We start from the raw sequence: 15,822 nt of genomic DNA, 5'->3' as shown, positions 1-15,822 counted from the left end.
CAGTGGCCTGTACAGAGTGTCCATATGTACCTACACACAGAGCAATTACATTTCATCAGGCTCCTGGTGAATATATTTCAAGATCTAACACGGGGTCAGTGCTGTCTGGGTTTAGCCTATAACACATCGCTGCAGTGATTTTAAATGTGCTGGAGAGGAAGAGGTCCCACGATACACAAAATCCCAACCCTATATCTGTCACTAACACAGGATTTTAATGCACTGTAAGCAAATCTGCAGGAAAACCATTATATGAGGTGAACCTTTTCTCATACAATGGCAAACCAATACAATGACCTGCACTGCCCATAGCTGAAAAAAGAAGAAATACATCACCCAGAGAGCCACTTCTCCCCCCCATCCCCCATCCCCCACCCCACACACACCCACACTATCTGCCTTTTACAAGCAATGCTCACTCTTACTGTGGCCTGGCCTCGATGTGGCAGCCCCAGTGTGTTGGCTGGGCTAAGTACATGGCTGGCCCCCTATTCAGTTCGAGTGTAATATTCTGCACGCTGGGAATGGACTCCATTACCATGGTAGCTTGTTTTGTCCCTTCTCTCTTTTTGTTGATGGCTTTGCATTGCTTGTGTTTATAACACAGCGGACTGGCATCTCCCACAGGCCCTCAGCCTCAAGCAGAGAGGTGATTTCTTTCCCTTAAAATAACACAGCATAGGGCTCTCACATCACAGGTGACTCCTGATTAAAAGTTGTCGGCGTCCTCCAAGGACTTCATGTTTGTGGAGATTTGTGAATGACGTGGGTGCAGCAATACAAGCATGTATTTGCACCTATTCATGTTTCTGCTCAGTGACTGATTGAGCTGTGTGACTTCCATCATAGTTGTGAGTCGTAATATCCTAAAGACACAGCCCTGTAAAACAGGGCACCCTTGCTTCCTTTCCTCTGCAGCCTGAGGACAGGATGATACACTTTTCATAGCACATTTCCATGGCTCAACTGGTTTGGACCAGAGCCACTGGCTTTCTGTGACTCCATACATGTTGAAGCACATTAGACATGGGCTCAGACATCTCCATATGGGGATGAGAAAGACAGCTCCTGGGCTCCTGGAGGATTTAGCTAGCAGGCATGTAACTGAGGGGAGATCCTCACATTGACTTTAAAAGGATTTAGCTAGATGAAAGGCTACAGGGAAGAGGAGAGAGACACAAAGAAGCAGAAAGATGGCGAGAAGAAACAAGGAGAAGAAGAGGGAGACAAAAGAACCACAAGAGGAAATGGTGAGAGGAGAGACTAGTAGAAAGACACATTGGGGAGCCACTCTAATGTCCTGGTATGTATCACCACATAGGTAGTGGTGAATAATACCGATAAAGACTCTTTAACTGAAAACAGAAGACAGTGCTGGAAAGGTAGTAATAGTGGTGTGTTTCCTGTAGAGAGGTAGATGGGACTTGTCATGGGAGTGTCACTGTGCCAAGGAGGAAAGTGGTTAAAGGGGGACCACAGGTGAGTTAAAGCAGAGTCATTGAGCTGGAAAGAAGCAAAATAGTATGATGTTTTACTTGAGGGCAATGGGGGCGGAAGTGCAGGGGGGCGCACATAATAATCCCACACAAACAGAGCCAGAGAGGTGGAGAAAATGTAGGGAGAACACCGAAGGAAAATCTAAAATCACACACACACACACACACACACACACACACACACACACACACACACACACACAGGTGAGCCAGTGGGGGCTGAAAAGATGTTTCATGATCAGCAGTGTGATAATGCAACATTAACACATGCACATGAACATACCTCAATATTTGCCTGGGAGGTGTGTCACCCAGCTGAACTGATGCTAATGTGCCAATCTGTGCCCCTTTCACCTCAGAGCGGTGCACACTGCATGCTTTACCTCAAACCACAAACAGCAGACTAAGACACCTTTAAGGTATACTCTAGATATGAACACTAGGCCTGTCACAATAATTATAACACAATAATTCTTTGTTGACTTATCGTACAACATATGGACATGACCTCGATACTTTTTGCTGACCTCAATGTTGCCTGTTGTGTTTACATAAGAAAGTAACCAAAATTTTGCCAACATGTCGCCAGAATAAACAGCAGGGTTTTCACCACCAATTTAAGACTAGGACGCAGCACCTAAGGGTTTTTTAGAGCATAAGCTGAATGAACAGAAAAAATAAAAATATACACAGAGACACATTTTGCTGTCACTTCTGGTCGCGCTGCCTCCGTCCTCTCATCTGCTCTCTGTGTTGGAGTTTCAGTGTGGGCGGGGCTCAGGCAGCTCCTCCACACACACACACACACACATACAGTGACAGCAACAGTGAACCAGGTGAAGTGAAAATAACGTCCTACTTGAGGCTAATAGTTGTTTTTCCTGATGACTGCATAATTGCAGCCAGAAAGTTTGGAAGAATAAGTTCAAATGGACTTGTTTTCAAAGCCACCGTCCACAGCTCTGGTGTGGGAACATTCTGGGTTTCAGCCCAATGAGAGAAGACAGCCAGCATTTCCCACACATCAGCTCTGTTTTGTCGGTACGCCGAGGTAGATAAAAATCACAACTCCTTATTTCACTCTTTTCAAACACATTTTTAGCCACACACCTGTCTGAGTTGCGTGCGCTGCAGTAACTCAGCGAGGACTAGAGGCTTCTCTGTGCACAGCTGCCGCTCTAACGTCTACCTATAGCCTGCATGTGACGCATTTAGGGCACGTCTGTAAACTGTACCTACAGTATATACCTCGGGTTACATTCTCCCCCTCTAACTCTGTATGCAAGTAAATACTCAGTCTGTGGGAAACATTGAGAACCCATTCACACAAACGAGCTGCTATGTTGACTTTGTTTTATTAATATTATTTATGTTTTATTTATTTTAGGATATTTTAATATTTGTCACATTCCAATTCCAATATCTTTTAAAGGTTCAGTGTTCTTTGAAGGGTGTACTTGCCTTAATATGTTATCATATTGCCATTATATCAGTGGCAATAAAAAAAATGGCCAATAATATGACAATAATATCATTAATAGCAACTATTTTTGGGACAAAATATATAATATAATATAAACAGTTATCGTGACAGACCCAGTGAACACTAATTAAGGGTGTCACAATATGCTGGATTTAATGAAACATTAAATATTGATTCAAAGATTAATCATTGATTGTGCATAAAAACACAAAGATAGCCAGGAGGCATAACCTCACCATTCATCTCCACAGTCACCATCCGGCTAATCCGCTACATTATTACAACATTCAGCTGATAAAAACACAAGCTTGTTGTGGCCACTCACTAACACACACGACCCAGAGCGGATGTTAACACGTGCATTCAGCCACACAGTGTCTCCTGAGTTTACTAGCAAACTGCTGTACGTGGTCATTAAAAGAAGAGAGGTTCATTCAAATGTGTTTGCCGATACTATATCTGGCAATATGATATATAGTATGGTACATTATTATTCATTTGCACTAAAGAGAGATGTACTTTTTAAGTTGGTCAAATTAAAACAGCTGAAAATAACTTTGAATATTATTATAATGTTGTCATTAAGATATAATAATTTTTTGCCATGATAGCTAATAGTTTGACATAGTTGCAGTCCTAATACCGACACACAACTAGGGTGTGTTTTAGAAAAATGTCATCATTTACTCTAGCCAATAAAAATTACAGAAAACAGCCTTAAGCCCTGAGAACAAAATGGATGTCGAGTTGGACAAAACATCCATCTGCCACTTTCTTACAGCACAGGCACAAAGCAATAACGAGGTTATTTGGCTGTTGGTATTTGCTGCCTGGTCCTGCTTGCCTACAGGTGATGTGAGGGAAACCTCAATAAATTCAGCCATTCTGTCAACAGACTGTTCTGTACGTGGATATGAAGAAAGTGGAGCTATTTATTTTAGCATGGAAAATAAATATGTCTCCGCTTAAAAAGCCGGGGGCCTAAATTCAAACAAAGCTGAATGGTGTAGTACACCCAGCTGAGCTACATAACATCTCACATATTTAACACACACTAGGCTACACAATCGCTTTATGATTTACTTTTTTCTCCCAATCATTTCATTTTGACTTTTTTTTTTCCTTATGTTGTTCCCACCTCACATACAGTATCCCTGTTTCATCTGTTTTCTCTTTCCCTTTCTTTCAGAGAATAATAACGTTTAAGGTAATGAATGCTGCAAGGGTAGATAGTGGAGAAGTGAGCAAACAAGAAAGAGGAGGCTTTGTCATCTCAGGCTCCGTCTCTGCTATTTAGTGCCAGCAGTACACTCACATCACTTCCACTCCTCTCGGCACAATGAGCCTGAGACATCAAAGCGGAGACTGAGAGGGAGAGAGCGAGAGAGACGGAGGCAAGGAGACAAAAGCGTAAAAACGACTGAGGAAGAAAGACTGCAAGGGAAGACAGACACCAAAATACCTGTTTTTTGTGGAAATGTGTGGCATCATTACAAAAGGATGTTCCCTGCTCAACTGCCTGCCTGGCCACTGAATGCACTTCTTTCTTTTCCACAGGACATAAACCATTTTAATCGTCCCAGTCAAAAGTCAAAGGTGTCTCTAATAAAAAGCTCATATTCGTGTTTGCAGCAGAACATTAATGGCCTTCCCTACAGCAGCTACTGAGCTTGTTTCATGCAGTAACAGTGAAAGTAAGCCTCCTCATAACATATGCTGTCAAAATGATTAGCTGTGAGGAGAGAAATGCCTTAAAAAACAGCAGAACGATAACAATGTGAAATGCGAGTGAACCAGTCCATGTGGGACTTCAAAATGTGAATAAATAGTCAACAATGGGTCCTAAATTTCAAGGCCATAAGCACCAATTGCCTTCACATTTAAGGCAACTAAGGAGAACAGTGCTCTTACCATAACTTATTGACACATGAAATCAATCACGTTTGCCTTGTCACATTCACCTAGCCAAGAGCATGATTTTAATTTCAATCTCTGCTCATATTTTTGACTTTGGGAGTGGTAATTTGTGAAAAAAAAGAAGAAAAGAGAAACTCAATGCAAATGAGCAGCGCTCTCTCTGGCTCTTATTGTGAAATGATTAACATTCCCTCCACAGATCAGAGCAGGTTTCTCAGCTCCCCTGGTTGAAATGCTAATGGTGCTTTCAACCCAGTTTAATGTCAATCCTATTCTACTTTTTTCCCTGTTAGGGAGGAGCTCCCTGTCTCTATTTCCATACACAGCAGCAGGAGGGACAGGCAGCAGGCTTACTCCCCCATCTGGATCTGGGGAATCAGCCCAAGACAGAAAGAGAAGGAGGAACAGGAGGAGGGTGGAGGAGGATCCCTCTTGTCCATGTGAGAGTGTTGCTGAGTGGGGTGGGGGGTGGGGGGTGGGGGGGTGGGGGGGGGGTGGGTGGGGGGGGGGGGGGGGGGGGGTGCAGACTTTAAAACGATGAATTTGCTTCTGCAGAATTCCACCTCGTTTTAAAAGGGTTCAATAATAATAGATGGAGGCTCCATGCCAGGAGAGAGTGACATGTCTTTGTAGTTTTCTCTCTCCATTATTGATCACATTTCTCTTTTATCCACCATATTCATTTTTATTTTCCACCACAAACCATTGAGTTGAATTCACATAAGACCAAATAGAATCTGCACACAGTGGAAATGTGGGTAAGGCAATGTATCACCTGCTGGGGTGTTAAAGGTTGGTGGGATTTTAACATTCATCTGTGAAGGTGTGCAACACTGGTGTGTTCACTGTTGTGTGATAAATATGAGACAGAAAGTGTTGCGACCATTTATACATCCTCACTGCTTGCACTGAGTTGTATAAAAAAAACATACTTGGATGAAACTAAGTTTCCCTGCACTATAATATTGATGGAATTATCCATTTTAGGAACAGACTGTGTATCACAGTCAATGATTCTGTTTTTCACAACCTCTCTATTATTTGTTGAAGTTCAAATTAAGTAAGTTAGCTTTATTCTAGCAAGGTTAGAAAGCAGACATGTAATATGAAGGGAAAGTGTGAGTGTCTTAAGAGACCGCCTAGTGCCTCAGTAAACTGTTGAGGTGTATTTGCAGTAGTGGTCAGTCTCTAATAGATTAACCAGTACTTTTAAACTGTGGTTGAATTTGGGAACTCAGGTGTGTATGTATATATTTCGATATGTATTTTATAATTAGTGTAAAACATTTTTCTTTAATAGACAGTATTTTTGAAAGCATGTAGTGCCAAGTGTGTAAATAAAAGGTTTTCAAAAAGGCAGCAGAGGACTGAAATGCTATCGAATGCTACTCTGTATTCCGTACAACCGAGCCTTTCCAGAGATGCTAACACAGAGGCAACTGGAGATCAGTGCAGGGATGAAGGAGTGACAGCAGCAGGGGAATTAGCAGTGTGATGACTGTCAACACACAATCAGCACTGCGGTGTCGTTACAGGGCTCACATTGTTTAGTTTGGAGTTATTAGCTTTCTGAACATAGAGCAGAATCTCTTGTAAAACACCCCAAGCTGCCACTCAACCAGAGCAGCAAGACTTTCAGAAGCACGCTTTCATTTAAAGTTGTTTATTCATTTTGTGTTGCATATGAGCCTGTCTTGTGCTATAATGTGTGTTCGCGGATGCACATGTGATAACAAGTCTTTAAAGCCAATATATTTTTGCATAGTACAGAGGAGAGATTTATAATGCAGCTGCAACAGAGAATGATGGCGTGTAATCACACAGCCTCGCAGAGTCTGGTTCCCTCAGTGAAACATGGACATATGCCAAGGTCCCTTGTCTAATGAGAGCTGTTGTCTCTGTGACAAAGCACTAACCAGACAGACAGGCCTCAATGAATGTGATATAAGCTACATGACACCAATATCAAATACAATTCAACAGGTGGTGAAGCTGCTTTCTTTTAATGTGACTTTTTCTTTGAATATGTGCTCTAAAATAACCAACAGCATTATGTATTTGATTGTTACAATCAAGTCCGGGATGAAAAAAAAGCAAACTTTGTTTTCCAAAGGTTTGTCCCTACCTTAGGATCCGCAGTGAGCAGCTTAAAGGCCTCATACACCTGCCTCTCTTTGACGCCTCCACCTAGGTCCAGGAAGTTAGCTGGTTTTCCTCCATGCAGGTCAATGATGTCACACGTGGCCATGGCCAGCCCAGCTCCATTCACTGTAAGAATTCACTGCGTCAGTTCAACTACTATGCAAATATATATTCTGAAATATGGAGGATAACTCAATGTTTAACCAAATGGGTGGTCCCTTTTCAGAGTGAGACTTATGGTGTCAAGCATGTTGAGTGAATGTTAATGGTACTAGAGTCTAACAATAGCCTAATTTGCAATGTATTACATCTATTTATGAACTATAATGAAGCTGACCATTAGGTCCAAAAGTTTCACTTTCTAAAATGTGACGCCAACAGCCTTCAGTTAATTAACATAACATCACCAGCACTGAAGGAAAGATGACATGTACTGTAAAACACCCAAAAAGGAATCTAGCAGCAATTCATCAACCAAAGAAGAGCAAATGGCTGAAAAAAATGTCACACTTAAAAAGTGAATCGGTTGGAAATCTTCTAATCAGGAACATTCAATGCGTCAAGTTAGGCAACACAGAGAAAATTTGATTATGACTCGACTCTCATCTTCAGAGAAAAGAGTGTTGATTAAAAGAGGTTCTGCTGCACTTTTTTGCAGCCCGTGTCATCATTTAGCCAACTGCCAGCACGTCTACCCTGCTGAGTTGTGCAGGAGCCAAATGCACAAAAATGTCTTACCTCATTTGGTTTAGCCAAGCTGAACTTGTGTCCTGGCAAGCTCCCCGACCGAGGTCTCAATAAAAGGGAAATTCGCTTTAACAGCTGTCACTTTGGTGGCTTACAGAGCTCTCAAGGAAGCTGCAGGGCCTTAAAAGCTGTTGTTACTTTAAGAGAGGCTGGGAGCTGGGGATGCAGAATGGTGTGTGTGTGTACGTGGGTGTGTTCGTGTGTGTGTGTGGGGGGGGGTGTAGTGCTAACAGACATCTAATGTGTTTATGAGGCTATAGGGTAAGAAGTGAGATCACCTGTTAGTGCTGCTGTACACTGTAAAAGCTTTGATTTATGACAAGAGAGTGGGCCTTTAATGAGAATGCTAACAATCTGGCTCACTGGAGACTTTCTGGGCGGATTATAGCTAATTAGAACGCATTGGTTATGGCAGCATTCCTTCTGGAGTCCTCAGAAAGCTGCTTGTAACGTGGACTGGAGGACAGCCCAGGCTGCCTTTACTTTGACTGAGTTTTAACTGTGTCCGAGCTTTCACTTACGTGACTTAAGAGACGCATTAAAGTCTTATGCCAGGAGGAGTTCACTTATTGATGTGTGTGTGTCTGTGCGCAGGAATTAACCTGTCCTGTTATGGGTTTTTTTTTTTTCATACCAAAACATGCAATGTTTCCATCCAATCCGATATATTTGAGGTCCCACTTGGCTGCCTCCATCTCTGTGGGGTCGCTCTCAGTCATGTCGTCCATGGCGAACACAGCCTTCTGACGGAACTCAGCGTTGTCGTCAAAGTTGATCTTGGCGTCAAAGCAAACCACTGGGGCAAAGGTGTGGATGAATGGGAAGATGACAAAGACAGAGTTAGGAATAAAGACAGCAAAAGAAGAAACACAAACATGAGAAAGAGGAAGATGGCAGGAGAGGTAAAAGAGAGGAGAAGGAGGATTTCAGACATAAAAAAGCCCACTAATTATCATTTCTAAAACCTGAAATTAATGAACTGAGGGGTGTCCCCTCGGCCTACTGGTCTTAATTACTTCAGAGGATGGCTCACTAAGGCATGTGTTTTTGACACTGCCTCTAAGGGATAGACCATTATAGTAAGTGCACATTTCCTTTACACTTCAAAGAGAGTGTATTTCAAAGAAAACACATTCATGAAGCTACCTGGGAAAATATCAGGCAAAAAAAATTAGTAAATAAGTTTAACCCTTGTGCATCCTTAAAAAAAAAATTACACTGAGGTCCTTGACAAAAATGTCAACCAAGAAAAACTGCCAAAGAAATTATGATATATTAATGTTATTTTACATTTCCACTGAATAATGTTTTTAATCAGTCTTGATCATAATCTTCAACTACCAAATATCCAACTTTGTGTACAAATTATTTTCCATACACTAAATGCTAAGGGGATCTTTATAGCTCAACATCCTACTGCAAGTCATATACAAAAATGTTACACAACTATTAAGCATAATATATTATATTCTATTGAAAGTGTGTGTGTATATGTGTATATGTGTGTGTGTGTGTGTGTGTGTGTGTGTGTGTGTGTGTGTGTGTGTGTGTGTGTGTGTGTGACAGAGAAAGGGAGAGAGATGGGGGTGGGAATTGTGATCTGCAGTAAAAAGCACAATTTTGGAGGCAGGACTTCAGAATGAAAGTCTAAACAACAGACTGTGTGATATTATGCTGTAATGGCAGAGGGATCAAAAATTGTAAAAATATTTCAATGGGGACTTTTTTGTCACCAGGTCCTGAGTGTAACTATCTTGTGTAAACAGTGTATTATAAACATATTAACAAAATAGAGGTTGAAATCCCCCCCGCCCCCCAAAAAATTATAATTACACACTGTTGGAAAAATTACACAACCAAAATGATCAAAAATCAAAAATGAAAAGGACAAAAATGTCCATAAGGATGCACAGGGATTTGACTTGAGGATTGACATGCAGACAAAGAAACATAAACACAAGACATATATAGACACACAGTACATGCAGCAGGCACACTCTCCTGAGACTGGGGAGTAAACATACTGTGTCCTGCAGGTAAAGTAGCTCTCCCACTACACAATTCCTTATTTTTGTTTTGACACATCTATTATTGCCGTCCATCTACAAAATGAATTCAGTTATTACCAAATGAGACGCAAAAATACAAATTTCCCCCCCTAGAGAAAATTTCCTTTCCTATACACGTCTGTTGAATGCCTGCTGGGTAATAGCTGCACTCCCTTGTGACATGTGAACAAATCGAACCAAAGACTGAGTTGATTTTAATGTGAAGCTGGTCTGCAAAGCCTGCTTCAGTCACAGCCACCGCTTCTCCCTGCTGGTAGAAAAGGAAACTCGTACCTCTTAGTATAAATCCACTGTTTGAAAGGAGTCATTTTAATCATTAATATTCATAAGAAGTCGTGAAACAAACTGCTTTTGTCAATCTTTGATGAAGCATACTTTGAACAAGAATCTGTTTTTTGAGGAGACTAAATAACATCAAAGAATTGATGCATCTTCAGCGTCTTGTAATACCTCTTGATAGGACACATCACAGTCAATATGTGTTCAGTTCCACAGACAAGACAATCACTTTTATTTCTTTGGGAGAAAAACAAAGTTCAGAGCAAGTTCAGCACAACCAGCATCACAGCTACTATATGCTTCATGACTAAGTCTGTCTTACTTGAGTGAAGAGCAGTTGAAATGTTAACCTGCTAACCTCCACTTGTGTCATGTTGTCAAGTGGCAACGCTGGGACTGAAATTTACCCGTATTTCTGATTTTCTTTATGAATTCAAGCGTTTTGATCGATCAGGCAAAACTTAAGAATCGGAGAGAGGAAAACTTTTGCAAAGATTATAGGCAGTGGACTGAGGCAGGCACTGAGCCCCAGAGTTTGAACCTGGGCCTCTAACTGTTGTGATAAGTGATCCAAATCCCTAAGAAAGCCATTGGACACCTGGTATCAGATACAAATCTTGAAGACAGTCTAGAGAAGCAGGCCGTGAAAATTACTACGCTGTCTTTGAGGGGTGTCTGCAGATATCAGTCAATCTTAGAACTTTCAAAGACCTTTTCAAGCCCAAATATAATAAAAATCTAATAACATGTTTTGAACAAACCATGTAAGGAGGTTTCAGTTGACAAGTGGCAAGAGGAGGGGCAATTCTGGGATTGTTTTTGATGTGGTACAAAAGAGAGACTGTCACTTGTTGAAAAAGTCAAACTACCAATTTAGAGCTCCATTCACCTAACATTAGTACCACTTCTTTTGTACACAGCCTTTACAGCGTAACAATGAGATGAATTTGGACATCAGTCTCACTGTGACAATCCATATTTGAACAAAGGATTGACATTATTTATTTCTCTGCTAGACAATAAGTTTATCCTGAAGCTAATTACTTGAAGTTAATTTCAGTTTAATTTCACACTGAAAATGTACAGTAACAGGCTCAGCTGAGCCACTATAAAGAATCTAGAGGGATAATTTCTAAACCTTTTGATTCGCTATGATCTCCCTTTCATCCATTCAAAGACATTAAATAGACATGTTTCAGGTTAGTATATGTACAGTAAATAATGTAATTTTGGTTCAGCACACTATTAAACATTAGGAATCAGGTAGATGTCCAAGCAGATAGAGGACACAGATATATGAGTGAATAGTGAGATCATATAACAATTATTTCTAAATGGGGCTTTAAGGGCAAAAACTTTTTTTTTGTTGATTTTGGATTTTTTCTTTTGATTCTCAGATTTAAAAAAAAAACTTAAAACTTAAAATGTTGGAGCTAAAGTGTTCACCTCTTTACACAGCAAACACACAAGACAAATAACTAGGATTCAATAGAAAATAATAATAATAATATAAAAATGTTGAAAAATGCGATGAAAGAATTGTGGATCCGCAACTTTAACTGGATGTGCACCAAATTTAATAGATTTGACCCAGGTCATTGCCCCTTCGCTCTACCTAGTTTTTAAATCGGTTAAGTCCTTTTTGGGTAATCCTGCTGACAAATAAACAAAATAAATAACAGATATGAGTGAAAACAACCTTCTTGGTGGAGATAATTATTAAAACACATTTGACATAGATGTTTACACTGAAAATATAAAACCCCAGTGCACATGTACCACTGCAGTGACTTTTAAGGCTTCATATACTGTATGTAAAACTGAATACAAGTCATTTTTAAAACCTGCTAACACCCAGTGCAATGCTTACAAGATGTTTTCCTACATATATATAGAATATCCCTGAGAGGTTACTCATGAGGGAAGTGCCTGCAGCTGTTGCTGTAATTTGTAGTTCCTCATTACTACTTGATGATAGACTGTATGCCTTTTGTTAATCATCAATAACTAGGAAACATCAAAAAACATCAGTATGCCATGAATATGTAAAGCTCTGCTCCCTGAAGCCACTTGGATTTTGATCCAGACAAAGTCAACCAGACAAGAAGCTGACGTCAATATGTTGCAATTACACTTCACATTCTTAAATGCATTCAGACCTGAGGAGATAGTGTGTCTGTATCCTACAGTCAGTGATTAGTGGGTGGCTGCATGTTCACGCTGAAATGTGTTCAAATATTACAGAGCTTTAATGTGGTTTAGGGACAGTTACTGACAGGAAAAAAAACATAAATGACACAGAGTGCAGACACACATAATGCACACAAGACAGAGGCCAAGTCAACACACACACGCACGCACGCACACACAGAACAGGCACTTTCCATGATACAAGGTACCTTGTCCTTCGGGAGTCTCTCCGAGAGGATTGACTTCGACTTGAGTGGCGTCGACTTTCAGGAACAGATCATAGAGCCTCTTAATCTGATCTGCTGCCTGCGTGGTCCACAGAGGACAGTAATTACCTGATGGTTCGGCTCTGAGCAGCCCACCCCGCCAAGGCCACTCAGCCTCCCACACAGGCTACATAAAACATGGCAAATCACCTTCAACATTGTGCTGTCTGAGTTTGTTTTTTTCATGAATATTCTCTCGTTTCAGAAGGTGTCACAATAAGTAAATAAGACATGGATTAATACTCAGACCAGCACAGGTTGCTGTAATGTGGTTGCATATAAAATACTTAAGATTATAACATACATTTAAGTAGATTTCAGATGCCAGTAATAGCTGTACATATTTTTGTTGTTGGTTTTTTATATACAGGATTGATATTTACAATAAGGCGGACAAAAAGGGGGCAAAAGATGAATATAGCCACTTAACAGAGGAACACAGAAATGGCAGAATACTTAAATCATCATGGTCAAAATCCCCATTTTAAAAGGGATCTCGGCTGACATCTCTTGCTGCATTCAAGGCAATAAGGTTATTTTAGAAGAGCTGTAATTATATCTGAATTAAACTGTCTGGCAGCTGACTCACAGCAACCAAGGAAAAGCATACTGACAATGCAGACACTTAACCAATCACTCTCTATTTCTCTCCTTGCCTGGCTAAAATCAATGCCTATTCAGTATCCTGCTAAAAGGATCACCTACAATGGGATGCAACCAAAGCTTAAACATCTTCGACTCTCAGTTTGCTTCTCAGAAGCCGATTCATTTGGCTCATTTATATGTATTCCGTGTGTTAAAGATTCTGAGCTAATCTGATTTCTCATGCCGTGGAGCCTGTGGAAAAGAAAACAAATTAGTGATCTGACACCAAGAAACAAATGGCTTTGAAAGGAACTCCACTTCTAGGCCCACATACCTATTCTGAATGTGAACTTGGGGTGTCACTCCGCTGTTTTTCCTTGGCTTCATTCTACCAACTAATGCTGCCTTAACATTGTAAAACTTAAGTTGACAGGAAAAAAAATTTGTTTCAACTGTCCTGAAAATCATAGGTTGTCCAATGAGATGAGTTTTTGTTTCTTACTGCATGATTCACTCACAAATCAATGTGCAGCATGTTCTATCAAATAATGGTATCATTAGTGATGTCGGCTCTCTCAGCCTGGCACAGTACAGTGCGTCACTGCCAGACATGACAATAAACCACCTGGCAAGTGTAGTGTAATGACACTTCACTACTTGCCTCTGGAAAACTAATAATAGCCAAAGTTTGGTTTGTTTGTGAATGAGCATACATCTGTCTTTCTGTGTATGTGTGTGTGTGCGTATCGTAGATCAGTCTGCCTCTTCTTTGCATTGTGGCTTTAAAGCCTTCAGCGCCCATTACCTGTCTCTGCAGAGGTCCTTTGAAACCCAAATTAGCTGCCATTCGAAGCGCCTGGTCGTCTCGCACACCTTCAAATATATCTATGACTTCCTACAAGATTTGCAGTGAAAGTGAGAGAGAGATGCAGAGAAACAAACAGAGAAAGTGAGTGAACACTGGGCTATAATTTGACACAAAGCGGATGTTCATATTAAACTGCCGACATCATAATTAAGCAGTGGCAAGCTGCCAGACATGGAGTGAATAGACAGTTGGGACTGAAGCGGTAGATTTATGACCATTAGACCCTCGTATCCTCGACTTTCAGATAGTGAGAGGCTCTTGTTAGTTTTTTTTTCTATAGGATTTCAGAGTGCACAATGGTGTAGAGAACAAGAGATTACAACTGCAACTGTCATTAGCTGTATAGTCTGTGTAAACTAGGTCTGGACCATATAGATTTTAATGAGATGAGTGAATGGTGTACAGCGCTATCATGTGTGTTACATAGCAACACAACAGCTGTGTATTACATATATAATTTGAAATCTTCAGTGAAATAATAGATTATATAAATGTTAGCTGGATCTTAACAATCTACTCTAACATCTGTGGACTACAGCAAGAGAGAGCCGTGAAACAATAGTAAAGGCAGGCATATTGCATCTGTAATGTTTAAATAGTACGTCTGTTGACATTGACCTGTTGCCAAGTAGTAAAGTGACTACAATGGATTAAGTTCTCTAAATGGAACCTATATATAATACAAAACACAGGAGGCTTTTCTGTGCATGTATTTGTTCATGTTAAGCTCAAGTGCAATGTTGTTTGTGTGCATTTCGTTCAGCTGCTGCTGTGTGCGTGCAGACAAGGACAAAAAATTCACTGCATTAGCAGAAAGTACGAATCAGAGAACAGCTTCCATCTGTAGGAGCCACTGGGAAATCCAGTCCTGGCATGATGTCAAGTCAAATAAAACTTTGAGCAAAGATGGTGAAGGATTTGCACTTTTAGCCTCCATTGTACCAGACAAGATTGATCAATTTAAACTCCTGCACTGTTTTGATGCAGATAAAATGACATTGTCTTATTCGTTGCATCTGATACCGCAGTGATGAATATGAACCACCACAAATCATATACCTTAAAGATGAGTTCTGGGGTGCTGGCGGCCACCTCCTCGATATCCATACCTCCCTGGGGGCTTCCGACCATCACAGGACCATTACAGGAGCGGTCCATTAAGATGGCAAAGTAGGTCTCCCTGCTGATGTCCAGGGCCTCAGCAACCATCACCTGGACATGGCACAGTAGGAGAAAGAGGAGCTGATGGATGAATGCCACTATGATGCCAAGTTGACTCACGATAACGTAAACTGTTGCACTGGTAAATTTTGCATTTTGACATGATAGTGCATCTTTAAAAGTTACATAATATTTAATACTGGTCTGAACACACGGGCACATAAGCAGGGTCAAAATCTATGAAGCATCTCTCTGAGGAATCTCATGTGTTGTGAATGACAGAAACTGAGGTGGGGGTGGGGATAAGACACATAAGTGTAGAGAGGAAGCAAGCAAGAGGCTCATTTGGAAAAGAAAGGGAAAAAACGCTAGGAAATATAATTTGCTTGGTTGTGAAGAGGCTGCAGGTTTTCTAGTTGGAGTGTTTGTTTGAACATGCACAGCCCCTCTGTTCTGCTTTCACCATATCACCCAGTGAATGGAGATGGATAGCCTTCTCTACACTCCATGTTAACAGGCAGCACTCCCTTCTCCTCGTTCAAATACTGTCTTCTCCAGTCACTCAAACGTTCCCTGTCATTTGACTTATAGCCTGATTCTTCAGCCAGACTTAACATAT

At 40.8% G+C, this 15,822-nt stretch overlaps 1 protein-coding gene across 1 annotated transcript in view; it reads right to left on the bottom strand.

Annotated features, from left to right (window-relative positions):
* The window catches only part of suclg2 (succinate-CoA ligase GDP-forming subunit beta), a 90,772-nt gene that overhangs the window by 34,478 nt on the left and 40,472 nt on the right, over positions 1-15,822 (bottom strand). The window contains exons 5-9 of the mRNA XM_071493678.1: positions 15,102-15,254; positions 13,980-14,069; positions 12,533-12,629; positions 8,420-8,581; positions 7,022-7,164 (exon numbers count right to left, since the gene is read on the bottom strand). Coding sequence (XP_071349779.1) covers positions 7,022-7,164; positions 8,420-8,581; positions 12,533-12,629; positions 13,980-14,069; positions 15,102-15,254 — 645 coding nt within the window. The remainder of the gene's footprint in view (positions 1-7,021; positions 7,165-8,419; positions 8,582-12,532; positions 12,630-13,979; positions 14,070-15,101; positions 15,255-15,822) is intronic.

Source organism: Trachinotus anak, unplaced genomic scaffold (genome assembly GCF_046630095.1).
Source record: "Trachinotus anak isolate AG129_WGS33_773 ecotype Australia unplaced genomic scaffold, CSIRO_AGI_Tana_v1 ptg000013l, whole genome shotgun sequence".
NCBI lineage: Eukaryota > Metazoa > Chordata > Actinopteri > Carangiformes > Carangidae > Trachinotus > Trachinotus anak.
Note: the sequence above shows the minus strand (reverse complement) of the source record. Positions and strands in the feature narration are given on the sequence as shown.